Raw genomic sequence first — 21,418 nt, forward strand, 5'->3', positions numbered from 1 at the left:
AAAGAAGAAATCTCTTGTGCTTATGACTGTCCTGTCTGGGTTTGGAATACTTCCAATGTATCTGCATGCCCTAGCTAGGGTGGGAGGTACGTTTGTGCCTTCTGCTATGCTTAGAACTGTCTTTTATAAGATTCTTTTCTTGATACCGTAAGTGAAACAAAAGAAACGTCATTACTTTCAGCGGGCTCAATTCTTTTTAAAGCTGTTGGCTGCATCTCTTGTATGTGAAGTCTCTGTGTTTCCCAATGGGAATGTACGGTCACAGAGCATGATGCCAGTTATGCTGCTTTCAGGGCTGGAGTTCTAGCAAATCAATGGAGCCTGACACCACTCACAGCCTTTGCCACCAAATGTATCAGTATTATTCTGGTTTTAGCATTCATATTCAAAGAAAGATGCTAGCGTTAGGAAACGCTGAGGCTGGATGCTTCAGGAATTTTAAAGACAGGGTTGGTGGCAAGCAGAATCACAGCTATGTCTGGTTTATTTGTCACTGCCTAGTTTGGCACAGCTCTTCGTGGAACAGGCTGCTGTGCTGTTGTGCTGGAGGGATTTGCCAGATCAGTGGGGTGCAGGAGAGGGGACAGGAAGGTTGTGGTTTGTGCTTGCTTTTGAAATCTTGTCATCCTCTGAATTCCCATTTCTAGAGATCAGGTTGGCCAGTGAGGTTTTTGGTGGATACTGTTGTCTTTCCCCCACTTTCTTTCCATGTCTGAGCTGTTATAAGCATATATTCTGATTTCTGTGGAGTAGGTAGCAACGGTTTGCTACACTGCAAATCCAGTGACTGGCTTTAGTTGACCTATCTGATGCCTTGGGTGTACAGGTGGACAGCCCAGTTCCTCTGTTTCCTGCATGAAGGTACTCTTTCATCTGGAAGACTTTTCTGGTCTTATTTAAGGGGAGGGTGGGCGGTATGGATTTATGAAAAGTGAGAGGTTTACATTTAAAGTTAATTTTTTGTCACATCTGGACCCTAGTTTTTGAGATGCTTGTATCTATTATTGACAAATACTAACCAAATGCCTGCCCTAATATGTTACTCCTATTGAATGCCTGCTTTTCTCCTTACTAGAGTAAATAATTCTAATGGGAAGGTAAAATCTCATCAAGGCTTTTTCATCGTTGTCAATAACCATGGCAAAGGATTGTTGAACAAGAGTCAAGGCAATGGTAGTTTTACAAGGCCTGTCAGCTACCATCAGATTGGAATAGTTTTCTGTTATTTAGATCTTCTAAGGCAATTTATATCAATAAAGCTTGAGCATTGTCTATGTACATGAGTTGTATGGAAGCTGAAAATAACAGCATAAAAATATGGTCCATGTTAAACTCTTCATTGGGTTGGGGAATATAAAGAAGCAATACAGAAGGTGACAGCTGTATTCTGAGGTGTGCGGAGATGCCTCTTGATCACATAGTGACAAAGTAAAAGCACTTTTTTTCAGCATGCTCTGGATCCTTCAAGCAGGAGCAAACAATTACCTCTTTCCCCTTTCTTGACTGCTAACATTGACGATAAAATCTTTATAATGAATAGCAGCTTTGGAAATGCTTGGGTTTGGAATGAGGCACCAAGTAATAAGTGTTTGGTGGCAAGGATAGCCAGAATATGTTTTGCAGAGAAAAGGCATTCAGCATTTTTTCAGTCTGTCACTTTCCAGAGTGTTTTCATCATTTTTCCTTCTAGAAAGTCAAAGTGTCAGTGTAAGCAAGGTCATGTAATAGGGCTATTCAGCCAGACAAAGCTATGCAAGTGAGGGTTTGTAGAGCACTGCAGTCTCCTCCACACTGCACCTAGGATTTTGCTTTCTGCTGGGGAGTTGGGAATGTTCATGCCCTGGGCTGCTCTGCAGAATGGCTCTAGCTAGCTGGCTACTAACAAGATGTAGGGAGCCAAGGCATGTGCTGTGTCAGGGCTGGTGTGTGCCTGGCTGCAGACCTGTCCCCTGATAACTGCTCTGGCTGTATCTTCGCATGTAATATGGGAAGGTGCTTGGCCCAACCTCTTTTTCTGCTGCTGCAGCTCCTCCTTTGCACATCCAGGAAATACAGTTACTCTCTGTTCCCTCACACACATGCAATAAGTGCTTATCCAAACAGCACTGACATAAGGCTCTGAAAAAAATCTGCACAGAATGTCAAAAATGATATTTGCTTGCTTACAGCCCCAGTGGAGAAAGGGGAGTCTTGATAAGAAATGTCTGCTCTGGTGTGGCTTGGTTAGAAAATGAAGCAAAGAGTAAACTGTATGAAACAGTTTCGTTAGTTGGATCTTAGCTCCTGGCCAGTGCCAGGTTGTTGTACCTCCACAGATGAGGAATCTGCCTCTACAAAATCATAGTGTATTACTATATAAACAACATGCTCAAACAGCTTGGTCAAATATTAGGGATTTTCTCCAACAAATACAGCAGGTAAGACCCTGTTGGGGTCTTATTGCCTAAGCCAAAAATCAAAATTAAGCATGCAGCAGAAAGGAAAAGAGAACCATGTCCCTACTTTTATTTTTAACTCCTTGGAGTGAAAGAGTTCCCCGTCGGTGCCTTTTTTTTTAAAAAAAATCATGTGTCCTCCGTGATAAATCATCCTCTTATTTTGCCTGTAATTTGCCTGGTTTTTTAGAAAGATGAGAGTTTGACCTGTTCACACACAATTCCTAAAGAGGGTGGCGAGCTCATTTCTTGTGTCCTTCTTGCATGGTGAGAGTGAAGGACTCCAAAAAAAAATGCCATTTCTCATCAAAGATAGCCTGTTAGACATTTAAATTGCATGATAGACTATTACTGTAAAAATCTTGCTTGAGACTGGAGGCTGCTGCTGCTGCTTTTATGTAATCCTTAGAGGGGGAAAGACAGGTTAGAAAAAAAATAGCTTCTCACTGCTAGTAATTGTAGACTGATTCCTTTGGCTTTAGGTTTTAATGTAGACACAGCATTTATTTTCTTGGCAAACAACTTTCAGTCCACAAGTCTATTCTGCTCATCCTACTCACTGATGTTTCTGACCAAATATTCTTCCAGAAAAATGTTGCAGATTACTCTCTGCAAGAAAGGCGTTATGACAGGAATGGTGGACATTAGGAGCCGTCTCATATATACCACAGACAGCTTCAGTTTCCTCGAAAGAAAATTCTGTGGAGGTTGGTCCTTGAAGAGCTTAGTGTGACCTCAGTAGTAAAATGTAAAGCCCATTTCTTTGGCTTGTACATTAGGTCGTTGGCTTGATATAGATCAAGCTCTCTTCCATGTTGTCTGAGAAAACAATGCTTGTTTTTAAGTCCTAGGGCAAGGGAAAAGTAAATATATTTGAAAGATAACATATAATTTCTTTCTTCCTTGCAGTTTCAATGACCTTTGCAGCCTTCCTTTATATTTTTGACTTGTCAGAGTACATCCACAGACCTCTGATTACAGTAGACCATTTAAAATAGCTGAAACATCAGTTTTAAGCAAAACCAATGCCTGTGTTCTGTTTCCTGTGACTGTTTATAAAAGTATTCCACTGAATCTTTTCAAGTCGTGCCTTTTTGGTTTTTAATTTCTACTGGCAGTCCAAGTCCTGGTGGCAGGTGTAGGGGAGGCAGCAGGGGAGAAGGGGAAGCCTTCTGATGTACTTCGTCCAGTTAACATAGTTACAGTATGTACTTTAAGTACAGGGGGTTGTGATTAGATGAGATAGAGTGGTTTGATGTTGTTACTATGTACAAACACCTGTATTTCTTTACTGCAACAGTACAGTCTGTCTGCTGCTGCTTTCCACTTGATTCTAGCATTTGGGTTCTGCGTGACTCTTCAAAGCCTGCAGCTATCAAGAGATGTATTTTCCCAGACTTGGAATGTAAGGATGTAAAGGTTCAAACGTGACATTTAAATGTTTAAGAAAATTCCCTGCTCGTACACAAGACATGGACTTTTTAAAATAACGTGTCCTGTCTGTATCTTGAAGTTTTGTGTTACTTCAGTCACAACATTAAAGTGCTTGGAATTGTTTTGCTTTTTCTCTTCCTGCTTTTTCTGCAGTGCACATATATTGAGATTGAGCAGGTGCCGAAGACTCATGCTGTTGTGCTGAGCAGGCCCTCCTGGCTTTGGGGGGCAGAAATGGGAGCTAACGAGCATGGAGTCTGTGTAGCTAATGAAGCCGTCGTGACCAGAGAACCCGCTTCTGAATCTGAAGCCTTGCTTGGAATGGATCTTGTCAGGTGGGTGGCTTGCCGAGCTTGACCAGCCTTTCAAACACGAAAGGTTGAGATGGTGATGATACTGGGTAACAGCTTTGTAGTGTTGTCATTAGGAGATGTTGAAACAACACGAGCAGGAGACTTGTCTAGGCAGAGCTCTAGACACAGCTGAGTTAACACGTAAAAACACTTGGAATCTAGATTTGGCTCCAAGTATGTACCAGTCTAATGTGGCTTCACTAAATCTGCCTTGTCTACCTACCCTATGGTCTAGCAGTGGCTGTTCTGACAGGGTAAGAGAAATTACTAGACTGTTACTAAGGAACTGCTAACTAATTTGTAACATCAGATTGCTGGTGTACCCTTCATTCTCCCCCACTTTACGACAGCCTACTTTGACCTAGAAAGCTTATCCTGGGCTTGTAGCCAACTGTAGGCATAAACAAAGTATTATGCCTCACTTCAGCCCATGCATTCCAATGCAAACCATTGCTCTTATTTAAATGCTGGCAAGCAAACTCTGGTAAGTCTGTTCATTGAAGGCTGTCTGCGTAAAAGGCTTGTGCTGCACTGTAAGTCTGAACCTGCATGCTGATTTTATAGTGGAGAGAATTTAAAGGAGGTTTGGGTGGGGGAAGAAAGCTGAAAATGAAAGAATAAAAGGTAATGGTGCAAAGTTACTGCAAAGAGAAAGGGAGCAAATGCACTTAATTTAATTGAAGATGGAACAGAACATCAACTGTTTAAATGAATCAGTGTTAGACCCGGTGGCCCTGCTGGAATTTGCCCTAGGATACTTCATGAGCAGGCTGAACCAATTTCAGGCAAATTCTCATTCTTTCTTGAGAAGCAGTGAAAGATGAGAGATGTTCTGGATGACTGGAAAAGGTTAAATGTTGTGGCTATAAATAGAGTTAAAAAGAGTTGTGTTTATAGACAGATTAACCTCAGTTCCTGAAGGGGAAGAAACCCACTTAAATATCAAGGAATTGATAAATGTGCAATAATAACAGTCAAGAAAACTCCTGTCAAACCATTCTACTTTACTCTTGTCAAGAGTTAACAAATTTTATGGATAGAGATTAGGAAATAGATACCTTGACTTTTAAGAGGGCATTAAGATCTTAGAAGGCATTCTCATAAGCAAGCTGGGAAGCATGAGTTAGAATAAATTGTTGTTAGGTGCATAGCTGCCTGAAACTGTAATTGTAAACGTTCTGTAATGATGTCTCTGCAGAAATACAGTGTCTGGTTCTGGCTACCATAGATCAAGAGGAATATGAGCCAGTTGGAGAAAATGCAGTGGAAATGGGAAATATGATCAGAGATCTATAGAACCTCACCAATGAGAAATTCATGAGGGAACTGGGGTTGTGTTTCTCTCTGGTATTTTCTCTAAACTCTGTATTACTAAAAGAATCTGTGGAGAAGTTGTACCTAGGAGGACTAGTGAGTTGCATCAAGGGAGACCAAATGGACTTGAGGGCTCTTTTGGGAAAATGTGTAGGACAAGCTTTTGTCAAGAAAGAGGATATGTTAGGTGACTTGCCAAGCTCTACCTCTATTTTTTCCCTCCTACTGCCATCCATTTGAAAGTTGAATAAACCATTGGTTTAGATGCAAAGTTCAGCTTGTTTTGGTCACAGTTATTGCAGTCTCAAAATACTGTTTTAACATTCAAATATATATGTCATCCAGCAGCTCTGGATTTACCCACACTAGCAAATCAGGAGATACCAAATAAGGAGAAACTGGTCATGAACTACGAGTGATCATCACCTGTAGATATTATCCTCCCCCTCTTCCTTCTTACCTGCGGAAGAAATTGTTGGTAACTTGAACGCAGAAAGCTCTTCAGGCAAGGAGAACTAGAGATGTGTTGCAGACTACCTTCTGCCTCTTGTTCCAGCCACAGTGATTCTTTCTCTTATTGTGAAACTTGGCCAGTTACAGTAAACTTAACCTGTTCTGGATCACCTCATAGAACAGGGAGCCACCAAGTACAAAATCAATCATATAGGCTGCAATGAAGCAGCTGGCACAAGCTGTGCCTCTTTTTACCCATCTGCATGGATTTATTGGAATAAAAATAAACTGAAGTGTTTTAAGCCTAATTAAGGAATGCACACCTGTACCGGCCTCGTTTTTCTCACACCTATGTATATGCTGGACATCTGCATGCGTCAGATCTTAGCTGAAGGATGCAGACCGACACTCTGTGTGCACATATGACTGGCAGCTTGGAAAAGAAACTGAAAGCTTTATACTCTGAAACATGTTCTTAGGAGCAGGCATAAGAGTTGTCAACCCAGGAATGGCATCCAGGTAGTAGAATCAAATTTTGCTTGAATGCTCAGGCTCCCCTAAGAGTTTGCTTCTACATTCTTTTAAAGTGATTCTTCTTCCGCAGAGGAGACTTCCTCTCTTTGAACTCATCTGGTATTGTCACTTTTCAGTTAGAATTTAAAGTCCAGCCAACATGGGCAAAGGCTGTAGGTGTGAGAGCATGTGGTGTTAAACAGGCCAGAGGCATCTTTCAGCAGAATAGTGTAATTCTGAAGGCAGCATGTTTTCTTGTTGAAATGGAAAATTGAAAATTCATCCTGCAACCTCATAGGCAAAGCATTTTTTCAATAAAGATCACAAATGGGCATCAGTGAAGATGTATTTCAGAAAGTTTATAGCTTGTTTAGTAACTGGCTGTTGGCATAATGACTGGAAAACAGTGTGTTACCTAGCATACTGTTGTATCTGAGGATTAAGACAGACATCTACGGATTTGTATTATCAGAATTTTCTTCAGATATTCTTCCTAGTGTGGTTTTGGAGGTTTCTTTTTTGAGGCATGGTTGCCTCTATGAAGCACCTGTTTGCTTAGAGAATACACTTATATGAAGACATGGTGTACTGTTTTGCTTATGCTGATACAATTGGAACAGGACAGCATTATCATACAAAAGGTATGTATGAAGAAATCTGTAAAATACACCTTTATTTTTGCATTGTTGTCTTAGTTTTTAATCCCTATGTGTTTATATTATTTCTTCATTCTTTTTATTGCTGGTGCAATCACATTCTCAGAGCCAAATAGAGATGCCAATCTTGGTAGGGAGTCAAGAATGCTCTTTAAAATGGTATTAATTTGTTTACTAATTTCTTTCCCTAAGGAAACATCAAAACTGAATGAAGTAGAATGTCATCATCGTGTATGCCAGTTACTTCATTTGGAAAGTCTGCATCTGTAATTGATAGGTGAAGTTGAAAAGCTTAAGATAATGTTTTGACACTGTGATAGCTTATTGGAGGTAGTGAGGCAGTGGATTGTACTAAGTCACTGAAATTTTCTTAATGAATAATTCATGATCTCATCTGGGGATGTAAATACTTAAATTTTTTCTTCTAGCTCACCTTGAAGGGTACTCTGAAATGTGTTAGTAGGAGAGAGATGCTGCAGTTACCCAGGACACTGATGCAGAGCTAACTGGCAAGTGCTAAGGTTCTGTGGAGATGAGCTGAGTGTTTGTTGTGTAGGATGGGCTGCTTTGTTTTCTTTGGGTTTTGCTGTCCCTTGTTGACTGATAGATAGGAGCACCCAAACAAAACCAGAGCCTTTTTGTTACATGGAAGGAAGTGTAACTTCGGAGCCATTTGCAAAAAAAAATAATCCAAAAGATATTTATTCAGCCTGAATCTCTGCTGTAGTTTTGACAGAGAAAGCTAGACTATAACCATCTCGAAAGGAAAATTTCAGGGAGACGTTATTAAAAGTTTTAGTGTGATGTTATGTTTATTGGTAAGTTTTGATCTAATAATAACCTAATGCTTTTGGTCATAAACTGGAGAGAAGGGAGCAGATTATCACAGAATCTAGTGACTATATGGTCACCAATGTAGTTGTCAGCCCATTCAATGGAGTTGCTCTTAGGGAATGAATTAAGACGTGCTTTTTGGACAGAGTTTTAAATGATATCTATGGTATATGCTAAGACTGGCATCTCTGTATTGCTCTGAAAAAGCAATGGCACCAGTGGTGAAAAGAATGAATAACATAAATGCATAGGGACTACGAACGGAGAGAACAATACAAGACAAGTTTCAGCTAATACAAGAAACAAGATGAGAGAGAAGGACTTTATAAATGCAAAGAAGGAAGATGATGGGAGAGAAATAGTCACTGTAAGTTAGGACCTAAAATTCTAGTTGGCTTTCCTTTGTCACTAAGTGTTAGATAAATGCTGCTGAGGGAGGTGAAAACACTGCTTTTAATAATTCAGCCTAAACCAAGGCTAAGAGTGGCCAGCCATTGAACAAAGGAGGTGCAGTGCAGAAATCAGGTTGAAAAGTATTTAAATCAATAAATTTGTATTCCAAGTTATCAGGACCTGATTTGTGTACTGTAGTTTTTCAGGAAGAAACAAAGTAGTGTTTTCTTGTCGTGTGATTTGCAGGGAAATGGAAAAGGTTAGCATAGTACTTAAAATTAAAAAGAATAATTTCTTAGACCTGTTCACCAGCCAGAATTACTTTTTCCATAGAGCTATTAGAGAAAGATAAACACAGAGGAAAATATTGAGGTGACATCACGAAGAGACATTTTGGACTGATCCAGGTAACTCTCCCAAAGGATGGAGGCATGGATATACTGTTGTTTGAAATACTGCACTTCCTCATTACCAGTAACTGCATTTTGGAACCAGTGGAAGTGTTTGCAGGACTGATTTGGACTCTTCTGGTTACTGCTTTTGTTATTTTGGTTAGGGACGTAAACTCTCAAGGGGTTATTTCATCCCACCTACTCAAGGCAGGATACAGTCGTTACCCTACAGCTTTGTAAAACCCATTCTTGTGCTTCAGTTTACTTTTCCCAAAAATACCCTTGCTTTGCTCAAACTCCCTTTTAAAAAGCATGTTCTTTTAGACATATGGTTAGTCTTAGTTCAAACAAAAGCCGTATCTGGTGTTTAATCATTAAACTTTTTTTGGAGAAGCCTCTGCAGGAACACTGAAAAGTGGCTGTGCAGAAATGCGTCTGTTTACAGTGCGCAATATGCATCAAAGGGTAACATATGTCTAGCTTCCATGTCCAGTTAAATATCGGAGCACTGGGAAAGGGAAGTTGTAGAGATTGTAATACTGAGGACTCCTTCCCTTTTTTGATCTCTGGTAATATTAATTTGCAATTTCTCATTCTTCTGTACAGAACTTGCATACAGCTCTTTCTTTAAAAAAAACTTTTCAAATGGGCCTTCACATTTATTCTGTCTGTCTGAAGGGAGTGGGATAAATAGAGCATTGCATGTTTACAGGTTTGCAGTGCAGCTGAGGCCCTTGGTTGGGAATCAGCCTTTTTTTTTTTTCTTTTTTTTTTTTTTTTTTTTTTTAGAACTAAGACCCAGCTATATTAGGCTTGAGACTAAAGAACCAGTGTAGAAAATAAAGACTTGAAACAAGTTAAATAATTGAATACCTCATCCTGTAATTCCAGCAACTCCTTAAAGCAAGAAATCTTACACGGCATATCTGACACTGGTACACAGATCAGTGCTGATATTTAAAATTAATAACTTGCGGAGACCTCACTGTTACGTGCCTGTCTGAATATCTGTTTAACCATTTTCTTACAGACTTGGCCTAGAGAGAGGTGCAACAGCTAAGGAAGCATTGGACGTAATAGTTGCTCTGTTGGAAGAGCATGGACAAGGTGGAAATTATTATGAAGATGGAAATTCATGCCATACTTTCCAAAGTGCATTTTTGATTGTGGACAGAAATGAAGCCTGGATACTGGAGACTTCTGGAAAGTACTGGGCAGCAGAAAAAATCACAGGTCAGTTTATCGCTCATAGCAAACCTCTGTTATTATAAATAGCTGTAAATAATTGTCTTGGAAGAATTGGTCTTAAAGTCACTAAGTTTAAATGAGCAATTTATGCAAGTGTTTGACTAAATCATTGATTTTTAACCTTCTTCTGTATTTGTACACCTCTTACTTTTTTAAATGCTGATTTGCATTGGCTAACGTACCTTACCATTTTCTGTGAAGCTGGAGACTTGTTACCTGTATACATAAGCTATGTAATAATCTTCTTGCTTAAATTTTTATCTTTAGGTGTTGTATTTTCCCAGCTTTACTTACCGTTTGGAATGCGTCAAGTGTCTTTTTGATCGAATTTATGCCCAAATTGTTACTTAAAACTCTAAAATACTAAGAGGGAAGGAGAAGCATTGATACTTTGAGAAAAGGGCTCTTTTTTTTTTTTTTTTTTTGAATGGGCTGTTGCTGCTTGCTTTACTCCGATATAGACCCGTTATATCCCCATTTCTTATTTGATAGTGCAAAACAATACTTTTCTGCTCTTAAAACTTGTAGATGGTTTCTTCTTCTATATGTGTGAAGCCAGAGCTGCCAAATTAACATCTAGATTTCACCGGCTTGGTGGCTGAACGTATTTAAAACTTGGCTGGCAAATACGTGTTGCCTTAATACAATATCATTGTCTAAGGCATATATTTAGTATATTCTCAGTTGATTTTAGGTTTGAAAAGATTCTTATTTTCATAAGGGTAGAGCTTTTTAAAACTTACATTTGAATGAATTAAAAATTCAGATAAAGAGCATTTTTATCATCCGTGCTTTGAGATATGACAGATCCATTCAATTCTCTTTTCATTTTCCCTTTGCTGAAAGGTAGGAGATAGCAGATACTGGGAGGAGGGAGGCTTAACTTTGTTGAAAATATCAAAGCAAAGAAATAACACCAGGCTGTGTAATGGTGTGTGATGGCCTGTTGTCGGTTCCTGCCATGGAATGTGAAGCAGCTTACCTTAGCAGGGATGGTGTTTTCCCAAGCAAACCTTGCATTTTAAGGATACCTACAAGATGGAGGAAGTCTTCTAGCACAGATACCAGACATAGAGGAGGGGACGCTGGTAATGCTGTCCTGATACACGAATTCTGAAAAGCAGCTGGCTGCTGAGGTTCCTGGGGTTATGTAGTGGCAGCCTGCCTTCTGCTGATCTACCTGGCTGGTATTGGAAGAATAGTGGGGGGTTTTTTTGCGTAGCCTTTCTAGCTGCATCAGCAATAGACAGCCTTCATGTGCTTCTTCCCAGCAAATAAACTGTTGCCTTCATCTGCTGCTTGCGGCTTTTTGAAATGATACTGCAGATCTGTTCTGATTTTTACCAGTGCGTTTCTCTTCAGGAGATCCCTGTGAGCTGCAGATAAGTAGTTTCCATCTCCTGCAGCCTGCTGAGGCTGCCGGGAGTAAGGGCTGCTGGCTATCTAAGAACTCTGTATTTCATACTTTGTTCAGGGGGTTCTTTTTTGCAACCGTAAGTGTGCCTCTTAAGCTTTCGAATGAATGCACAAATGCTGCTAAAACAGGGAAAATGTGTCATTCTGCAGTGCGAAGGCATTTTTTTTTCCTGAGTGTCCTCAGAGGAGTTCTGTTTATAATATCGCTACTGCAGTTCTGTAAAGCTTCTAGTGAATATTTATCGAGCAACTCTTTGACGTTAATTTAAGGACAAATGCTTTTACATCCTTCCTATGACTGTTCTTCAGTCTGAGTGGAAAAAATGTACTTGATAAATTTTCATTTTTTGAGGGGGATCAAACCCATGAAATACTATTTTAAGTGAGTTACTAAATGTAATATTTTGAGAGCTTCTAAGGAGTGGCTTGCCTAGCTTGACAAAACCACAAATATTTCTGTCACTCAAGTCAAGAAAATTCCCTGAATATGCTGTTGCAAAGTGTGAATCAGAACAAGCTGTCAGTGACACTAGTGTAAGTCAGAACTGAATGACAGTGACTTTTCTGAGACTGATGCACAGAACTTCCTACTATAAGTTGTTACTCATTATTTAAATTGCATGCATGAGGCATTACAAAAGCAATCAAGCTTTTGTGGAAGGCAGTATTAATAACTTTCACAAATACTGCTTTGGTTCCTATTTAAAAAAAAGATTGTGTCAAATTCCAGAATCTGGTTTTATTTTAGTTTACAGATTTACTTATCAGCTCTTTCTCTGGCTTCCAATGCATCGCTTTATTCTCTCAGAGGAGTATCTCTAGCAGTCACTGTTAGTCATGCTGTAGATATATGGATATAAGCACTGCGGTATTTTTGGGAAAAGCAAATTAAAGAACCCTTTCATATTCTTTGAAGGCTACTTACACTTTCTTTTTACTTCATGCCATTTTAAAATTCAAGATTAAAAACTAAGTTTAATTTAAGCCTATCTTGCTGCTTACAGTAACATTATTTCTCAACTGGGAAGCTTAAAGCAATTGATAAGCTTTTAAAACATTTTCCAAATTAAATTTTCAGTTTTGGGAGGGCAGAGAAAGTTCATTACACTAAATGCAGCTTTGCTGAAAGATATTTTGAAATCAAGTCAGACCTCAAGCTGTGTTGTGGCAGTGGAATACACTGTTGGAGAAGAGATTAGGTGAGTGCCCTTGGCATTTGGAGACCACTATTACTTCATGGTCAGAACGTGTGAGGTACAGATTGTGAAACCGGTATTCTGACTAAATGCCACTATTAATCGCAAGGCAGTGTAAATATCTAAGTAGGGCACGGAGAACTGAGCTCTGCAGCGTGCGTTGACTGGTAATTCCGTGTATGTGTAGTGCTGTCCTGCTAAATGTACATCCTAACCAATGGCTTAATTTATTTCCTAATTGAAATTACGTTGACCTTTCAGCTTCTCCCAGAAAAATATTAATGCTCTTTCAATATGTGGCTTTCTCTACAGAGGGGGTGAAATGCATTTGCAATCAGCTTTCACTAACTACAAAAATTGATGCTGAGCATCCTGAACTAAGGAATTACGTGAGAAGTCAAGGCTGGTGGAATGGAGACTCAGACTTCAATTTTTCTGAAGTGTTCTCTCTTGCTGATGACCATTTAGCCTGCTGTTCTGGCAGGGAGAGCCTAGAAAAACAAGGTGGTAAGTGTTGAACCACCTCTCTGTGTGCAGTGGGATTTTTAGTCATTACTGCTTCCTTTTGGGCATTCCATCCACAACTACTTGTGACTGAGAATAACTTTACGTGTAAACTGTGTGGAAAGGCAGAGCAGCAGTGAAGACTGTCCCTAAACTTGCCGCAATTTAGAATGAAGCCCTTAATGTCCCCCTCAGGTTTAAGGTTTTAAAACAGGATTGCAATTATAAAATAATTTTCTTTGGTGGTGTTCTGATGTGCGTGATGTGCCACTACCTTTTTGTGCTCTGGTGTAATTATAGTGGCCCTACCTAATACTAAAATAATAGTATTACAAAAAAAGAAAAAAGGCCTCACGTATCAAAACTTGAGTTCAGTGGATTCTACGTTTTGGGAGGTTTGCTTAGGCTTTTGGGGAAGGAATTAAGATCGTCGTTTAAGGAAAAGCGATGCTAGTCAGTTGCAAACTGAAGTTCCTTTTTCATTGTGGAGCAGAACAAAGTTACTGGAACAGACTATGTGCCAATTCCCCTCAGTCAAAGGAAGGGTTTATTTCCAGACCAAAATTTATTAATGACTTCAGTTCACTGCAGCTGGCCAAAAGCACCCTGAAATTATCAGCCTGCAGCAGCGCATGGCTGACATGCATCTGCTCTTTCATGTGTAAAAAATGGTATGTTATCTTTTTATGAAAAGCCTTGTACTACAGATGTGAATTTACTAGATTGTTAACATTTTCACATGTTGGCAAATGTCAAGGAGAGCGTAGAGGTGAAATATTGCAATGCAGAGTTCCTGCTTAAGGCTATGGAATTACAGGGTGTTTGTGTCTGAGGCAGATGCAGTAACTCTGAAGGACCATAGGTAAAAGATCTTAATAAACCTGGATTATTGTACTAAAAAGCCTGAGGGCCCTTACAGACAGATGGCTGTGGCTGCAAATCCTGCGGACTGCTGGGTCATTCCATGTCTGCTGGTGTATTGAGGCATCCATGCACGAAAGGGTGAGTCATGCAGGGTTTGAGAAGTTGCTGGGGAAGAAGTCCTTCCTACCTGCCAAAGGGGTAATGCAAGAAAACACGGAGATGCTGTGGGGAACAAGCTGTGATAAGCACACAGGCAGGAATAGAATGAGAACAGGGGGTTCTTGTACATACTGGTTTGGAGAAAAATCTCAGTGTCTAGGTCTGTTGCTGTTAACGCCCCGTGAAGTCAAGATGAGTCAAAATTTTGACTGAGAGCTCATGGAAATAGATGAGAAGTGGGAGATAAGGGTGCTCCCATTCTGCCTGGGCTTGGGTAGAGGTCGCTGCTTAGAGGAAAGCGGGTGGTGTATGTAAGCAGTCTGTTCGTAGTGATTGGTAAAGCAGTATTACAGACGTGATGGCCTTCTTCCTGAAAAATATCTTTTTAATGACATTTCTCCCTACCTAGCAATTGCAATGCCTAATTAATGCTTCTTAATGTTCTCTTTTACTCTCTAGGCAAGTTCATTCTGGGTTTATATCGTTTAAATAGCAACCATTAACTGGGATTTGTGACACGCCCATGTTGAGTGTCACTGGTCGTATTAGGCTAAAGCTTGTTCAGGCTAAAATCCTTACCTGGGGTCCAAGCCATAGAACACTCAGGACTGTTTTGTTTTGTTTTTGTTTTTGGTTTTGTTTTTTGAACACACACCCCACCCCACCCCACCCCTTCATATAGGTGACGTTTCTGCACAAGCTATGATTGATGTCCTGCGTGACAAGGATAGTGGTGTCTGTGTGGACTCTGAATCTTTCCTTACTACAGCTAGCATAGTGTCTGTTCTGCCTCAGGACCCTAGTTTTCCCTGTGTTCATTACTTCACTGGCACACCAGACCCTTCAAGGTAAGCCACAGCACTGGGGTTCCCTGGGTGCAGAGCAGATGATGGGTTGATAGATACTAAACAAATGCTGCTACCCGAATGTAACCAGAAATAAAATCAATAGTTGTTGGTACGCAATCTGACAGTCCTGTGGTACTGAACTGCATCTCGCTGCAATTCTAAACGGCCAACACTGGGCTGAAAGGCCCCATCTGGTACTTTGCATAAATTCAGAGCTGCTAGAGTAAACGCAGTTTAGGGAGGACCCAGGAACTACTACTCAAGCGTAGTTGCCTTCCAGTGGGTTCCTGTTGAGGTATGAGTTTGTGGACCATTTTTGTCACTTCTTTTGGACAGGTGGGTGCAGAACTGAAACAAATAAAGTGTATAACTAGCAAGGAGGGGGTGTGTCCTCTAGGTAGCCCTGTATGACAGCAAAATGCTAACAGAGCAAAACATCTGCAAATCCTAGGTATCCCAAGTATGTTTTTTTTTTATTGGAGGGACAATTTCCATTTGGTTTAAATGAAGTCTTCTGTAGCTTCAGCCAAGGAGATAAGGGCCATGGGCCAGATCATCAAAGAACTAACGAATTATCTGTGAATTTCAGGTGGATTCTGTTTAAAACCTAAGAAATTAAACCACTTGCAGTTATTCGGGAGGTCTGCCACTTGTGTTGGGGTAGACAGGTCATGGGGAGGAGAAAAGGGTGCCCTTGAACAGCTGACAGTTGTTCCTGTAAGAAGAGTGGTAGTAAGCATGAGGTTCTACCGAGGGCTCTAGACATCTGTGCCAAAGGGACTTTCCACCCACCTTGCATTATGCAACTCAGACTTCCAGGGTTACTAAGAAGTGTGAGCTTGCTTACCAAAACTTTTCTTTGACTTGATGCAAATCGTTTGAGACAGAAGGAGCAAGGCGTCCAGTTGTTTTGGTGGGGTTTCTATCCTTTTGAAAGGTGGAGAGACTAGCTGTAAGAAAGAAAAACAATGCAGAGGCCTTTCTTGCGTTACTTTATACCCTAATGCATTTAAAAAGCGCATAATTTTAAGTGCACCTGGTGAGTCACATAAACTTGGTCAGCAAGGCTTTGTGACAGTGACGGAAGAGGTAGTAGCAAGGAACCTGCTGACCGTATGCAGGCAGGGGTTATTCGGCCAGTTCTGCAGAAGTCTTGCATCTCTGGCAGCTGCTTCACTGCAGAGCGCAGGGTGCTGTTTTGCTGTGCATCTGGAGGGAAGGCAGGCAGTTTCTCCGTGCACTTGCCAATGCCTGCTCTCAGACTGTCATGAATTAAAGTCCTGGATCGTTGGGGTTTTGCTGTCTCTCTCTTTCTCCCTCTCTGGAATTTAGATCCAAACTGAGTGTTGAAGTAGTTTGAGGAGTGTCACAGTATTGGTAGCTATGTCTCTCCCCTACCCCCACCCCACCCTGGCCCCTGACATAAAATTCTAAAGTGCTGCTGGTTATATGCCAAATCTTCTGATATTGAGCAAGGTATGTAATCTTTAATCTTCCCTGCTCCACACAAGCGTGTGTTTGGGATTTTAATGAAAATCTGGGAAGAGAAGAAAAGATAGCGTGGTGAACGGAGAAGAAAAGAAATGGTGTGAGGCTGAACGCTGAGATTTCATTAAAAAACTTGGAGAGGAAAATACAGTGCTACTTTTCCAAATAAGTGTCAGAATTAGCATGAAGGAGGCTGTCATGGTTTAACCCCAGCTTGCGACTAAGTACCACACAACTGCTCACTCGCTATCCTCCCCCCAGTGGGATGGGGAGAATTGGAAAAAGGTAAAACCCGTGGGTTGAGATAAAAACAATTTAATAATTGAAATAAAGTAAAATATAATAACGCCTGTAATGAAAAGGAGAGAGAAATAAAACCCAAGAAAGAAAAGTGATGCACAATACAATTGCTCACCACACACTGACTGACGCCCAGCCGGTCCCCAAGCAGCAATTGGCAGCTCCCAGTCAACTCCCCCCAGTTTATATACTGAGCATAACATTTTATGGTATGGAATATCCCTTTGGCCAGTTCAGGTCAGCTGTCCTGGCTCTGCTCCCTCCCGGCTTCTTGTGCAGCTCTCACTGGCAGGGCACGCGAAACCGAAAAGTCCTTGACTTCAGCGTAAGCACGACTTAGCAACAACTGAAACATCACTGTGTTAACAGTGTTACTCTCATAGTAAATTCAAAACACAGCGCTGCACCAGCTACTAAGAAGATTATTAAATCTATCCCAGTTGAAACCAGGACAGAGACCAGAGAAGCCTGTAGGTAAAAAGGGATAATCAAGTTTTACAGTAATTGGCAAACCCAATTCTTTTGAAGCACGTAGATTTATTTTGCTTGTGACCAGTACCAACTCTCTAAGCTACTCTGTGTCTAGTGTAGATGAATTATCCATGCTGTTCTGTATATGTTGTTTTAAAATAGCTTGGTGAACATTTCAATAACGTATATAAAAATCTCTCTTTTTATTGCAAGCAGTAATTCTCATTTCTTTCAGGTCCATATTTAAACCCTTTATTTTTGTTGATGATGTAAAATTAGTACCAAAAGTACAGTCTCCTTCTTTTGGCAATGATGATCCTGCTAAAAAGATACCTCGATTCCAGGAGAAACCTGATCGCAGGCATGAATTGTACAAGGCACATGAATGGGCTCGATCTCTCCTTGAGAATGATCAGGTAAGAGCTGTGAGACCTGGAATTAAAGAAGTAAATGTAGATTCCTAAATCCATATACTTCAAATTCACTCACTGGAAAACGTTCTCTGAATATTCTTAGAATCCTTGCAAGTTTATCTTGAAGAATGATGCCCTCTGAAGGACAAACTATTCTGTGTAGGTTTTTTTTCAGTTATCCTGAGAGTGTTGCTCTGCGCAGTTTCTTTTACAAAGTGAAAAGTCAAGCTGACAAGCTGATGAGCTTGTTCAATCCTTGTTGTGTATGTAGTCGTTTAAAGTGATTATTGAACACTGGATGCTAATGCAACATGGTATCAGAATTACACGATAGGATGATGGCAGGAACGCTGTAATTTAAATTATATGCTGAATTAAGAACTACATAGTTTGAGGGTCTTTTTCTTGAAGGAGTAATTTGCACATGACAGTTTTGCAAGTCTCAGTTTAATGCATTTCTGTTAGCTTGTAAAAATTAACTGAAACTGCCATGCAAGAAGAAAGGACAGTTTCCAATGCCATGCAACAGGTACCTGAGGGCTGAAAACCTTCCAGTGTGAAACCTAATTGGAGTCTTGCTAAGACCATAACAGCATTTGGACTTAGCCATTAGTGATTAAGGAAACCATGATAATCTTTGCTAGTACAAACTTTATTTAAATGCAGTTTTGGCTAGATGTGATTTTTTTTTTTTTTTTTTAATCCCTTGGAATAGTTTAATTAAAAATCTGTGGCCACTGAGCTAATGCTGACTCAATGTGCAGCTGGCTCCCATAGCATTGTGACACCGAAAGTTCTGGTAGAAAAGGAAAGGTGGTTTCTAGCCAGGCTTCGTGCTATAACACCTGTCCACCTGAGAACCTAAACCTTCACATAGGTGCTCTGCTCCTTCTGCACAAATGCTGGTATAAATCCTGCAAGGGTCAGAACCATCACTCTTTCTAAATGCCTTTTTCCTGGAGTTCCATTTGGAAGGCTGCAAGCAGAACAAACAGCACTTCTCCATTAGAAAAAAAAAACCAAAAACAAATGAGACTTTAAATAACATATGGATGAAACAAAATGACACCACCTTCAGGAGTGAATTTCCTGCCCAGAAACATGAAGAGCAGTAAGTTAGAACGGTGCACAAAGCCTTCCCTGGGATGTGGAGTTACACATCATTTCAGATCTAATCATGATCTTGCAGGTGATGATCTGAGGGGAATACACGTGTACATACCATGATCTGTACAGTCCTTGGGGCTTCCAGTCTTCTCATATAGTTGTTTGTGGGTTTACAGGCTTCAATTGCTTTACTTTTTTATCATGTGTACAAGTCTTATACCATTTTCCTCTATTTTTTTTTACTCCATCATCCTTCTGCGCTTTAAACTTAGCACCTCCTTCTTTGTTATTTTTCTTAATGCATAAAGTGTCCAGCACTGTTCCTTTTAGCTTTTGACCATCCCAAAAACTATTAACAGAAATAGTTTGTACTGAGAAAGGCTTTCTCATTTTTAAACATACTTCAAAAGATCTCCCAAACACAAGAGAATAGTAAAATGCTTTAATGAGCCTGTTTGCTGGTTAATTGAGTTTGGTTGCTTCATGCCTTCAGGATAAAGGCCAGAAACTGATGAGGATTATGTTAGACCTTGAAAAACAAGGCTTAGAAGCAATGGAAGATATCCTTACTCGTACAGAGGTTCTGGATCCTGCTGAAGTAGTGGATCTTTTCTATGACTGTGTTGACACAGAACTAAAGTTCTTCAAATAAAGTAAGCAAACACTTCAATTCTTTAGATACTGAGTTTCTGGTAGCAGGTATCGGTGAATGTGAAATGTTGGATCCGATTCTGATCCTTCTCCTTGTCTTTAACACTAAGCTAAGGGTGTTCAGAATCGGGTCCAAAGCCACCTTTCTACCTCAGTGCGTCTGCTTGGATTGTCTCCCAAGTCCCTTTTCCCTATGCTACCTTTCAGGCAATTTTTTTTTTCAATTTTGCTCTTGCTTGGAATGGACTTTAAACTACTTTTATCTCATTTCAGCTATGGTGGCTGTTGTTAGCCTTTTCACTGGAAGACTGCAAAGTTCTTCAAGCCTTGAAAGAAAGTCTTCACACTGGTGAATTTGCAGGAAAAAAATGTATAGAGGAAAAAAAATGTTACTTGCTAGCTGTATCTGGTTAACAAATTGCTTTCCTTTGTCCAATCTTGTGGTGTTCCTGTTTGTGTATGTATATAGTGAAAGGAGGAAGTCACTGACTGGTCCAATTACTGTGTGCATGCTGGCTAATTTAGTACAGAATGTTTAAATGTGTATGTTGGGCAACCAATTAAAGCAAAGATTAACTTCATCGGGCTAACTGCCATATCGTTATTAAAAGCGATGTTTTTTCCTCTGTTGCTCAGGACTAGGCTTGCAGCAAAGCTGACTTGCATTTTTCTCTTTTTGGTAATTCATACAAAGAACGGTAGAGTTGAAATCCCAGTTCTGAGGGGGCAGGAAGGTAAGTCCTGGTTCTTGACCTTGCTGTACTGGCCTTGTATGGGCACATCTGGTTACGGTAACTCAGCACCTGTCACGATGCTTGTACAAATTCCCAGAATTAGCTCCCCCGGGTTAAGTTTTTGTCTTCACCTGCACCCAGTTTAGGGTAGCTTGTGTTTGTAATGCACCTGGCTGCCGCTTTTGTACCGAGTACTAAAATGCAGAGCCGACCTGGGTGCCTAAGGCATCTATACATAACCTATTGGTTCTCGAGATGCAATTAATAAGGTGCCGTATTTATATACGTTTGGAATTTTTTGAGGGAATAGATGCAGGACATTGATCAGTACCTGGCTATTCTCCATCTTTCTGTCTTTGTACAGCTGAAAAGTTCCTAGTAATCTCAGTGGCATGTGAGTGTACGTGGCTGATGAATCCACTAAGTACCAGTGAGTTACTGGTGGGAGTGGCAATCCAACTGGTTAGGCTTGGAAATGGCTGTCTTGCGCTTCCTTGTATTAAGTGCAGTGCTGCAGCATGCTTCCCTTCCTTGACAGTCCTACAGACAGACCTGCTTTTCATGTGTTTTCTTCTTGTAGAAGTGAGGTAGGGCAAACATTTTAAGAATCAAACCAGTAAACACTGCTTCCTGTGTCGTTAGAAGGTGGTTGTGTTTGGTTTTTTTAACAGGAGGTTCAGACAAGAAACCCATGTCCTTAAGTGGAAGTTAGCATATGGAGTTAAAATCCTTCACTGTTCAGGGAAGGGGAAGGTGAGGAACCGTGGACTTTGGTATTGAGGAAATAAAAGCTCCTTAAAGGCAGCAACACCCCAAACTGAAATGGTAAAGTGTTGTGCATTAGCGAACAGTCTTTGCCGTATTGGCACAGTGCATTCTCAGAATTATTTTTTTTTTATGAAATTGTTCCATTCAGACTCATTACTTTGGTATTGCCTTATATGACAACTGGCAATTGGACAAGAAAATGTTTGGGCCTTTTCACTTACAGAAAACAAGAGTGAAGATATTTTCTCTTATGGCCTACCTAATAATCTTCCCATTCACAATATGCTCCTCCCATGCTCTCTATTGCAAGAACGGCTCCTGTGTCTAGGTGTTCTGAAATTGGAGACAAGGGAAGGAGAAAATAGGCAAGTAAACCCTAAAACTTAGCTTCTCTCTACCTAGCCAGGATAGGGACTGCAAGGAGCACATTTCAGAGGGTGCTGTGCTGGATGAAGCCAGTTGAAAGAGCAGTGT

The 21,418-nt window shown here is 40.4% G+C and overlaps 1 protein-coding gene across 3 annotated transcripts in view; it reads left to right on the plus strand.

The window, feature by feature from the left end:
• SCRN1 (secernin 1) overlaps positions 1–20,023 on the plus strand; it is a 38,261-nt gene extending 18,238 nt beyond the window's left edge. For 2 of the 3 annotated variants that reach the window (XM_055706999.1, XM_027814704.2), the window contains exons 3-9: positions 4,023–4,204; positions 9,808–10,010; positions 12,950–13,144; positions 14,847–15,012; positions 17,507–17,687; positions 19,285–19,444; positions 19,716–20,023. In XM_055706999.1, coding sequence (XP_055562974.1) covers positions 4,023–4,204; positions 9,808–10,010; positions 12,950–13,144; positions 14,847–15,012; positions 17,507–17,687; positions 19,285–19,443 — 1,086 coding nt within the window. In that variant the 3' untranslated portion in view covers position 19,444; positions 19,716–20,023. The remainder of the gene's footprint in view (positions 1–4,022; positions 4,205–9,807; positions 10,011–12,949; positions 13,145–14,846; positions 15,013–17,506; positions 17,688–19,284; positions 19,445–19,715) is intronic. The other variant, XM_055707000.1, reaches the window with a different exon arrangement.
• The last annotated feature ends 1,395 nt before the right edge of the window (positions 20,024–21,418 follow it).

The sequence above is a fragment of the Falco cherrug genome, chromosome 4, assembly GCF_023634085.1.
Source record: "Falco cherrug isolate bFalChe1 chromosome 4, bFalChe1.pri, whole genome shotgun sequence".
NCBI lineage: Eukaryota > Metazoa > Chordata > Aves > Falconiformes > Falconidae > Falco > Falco cherrug.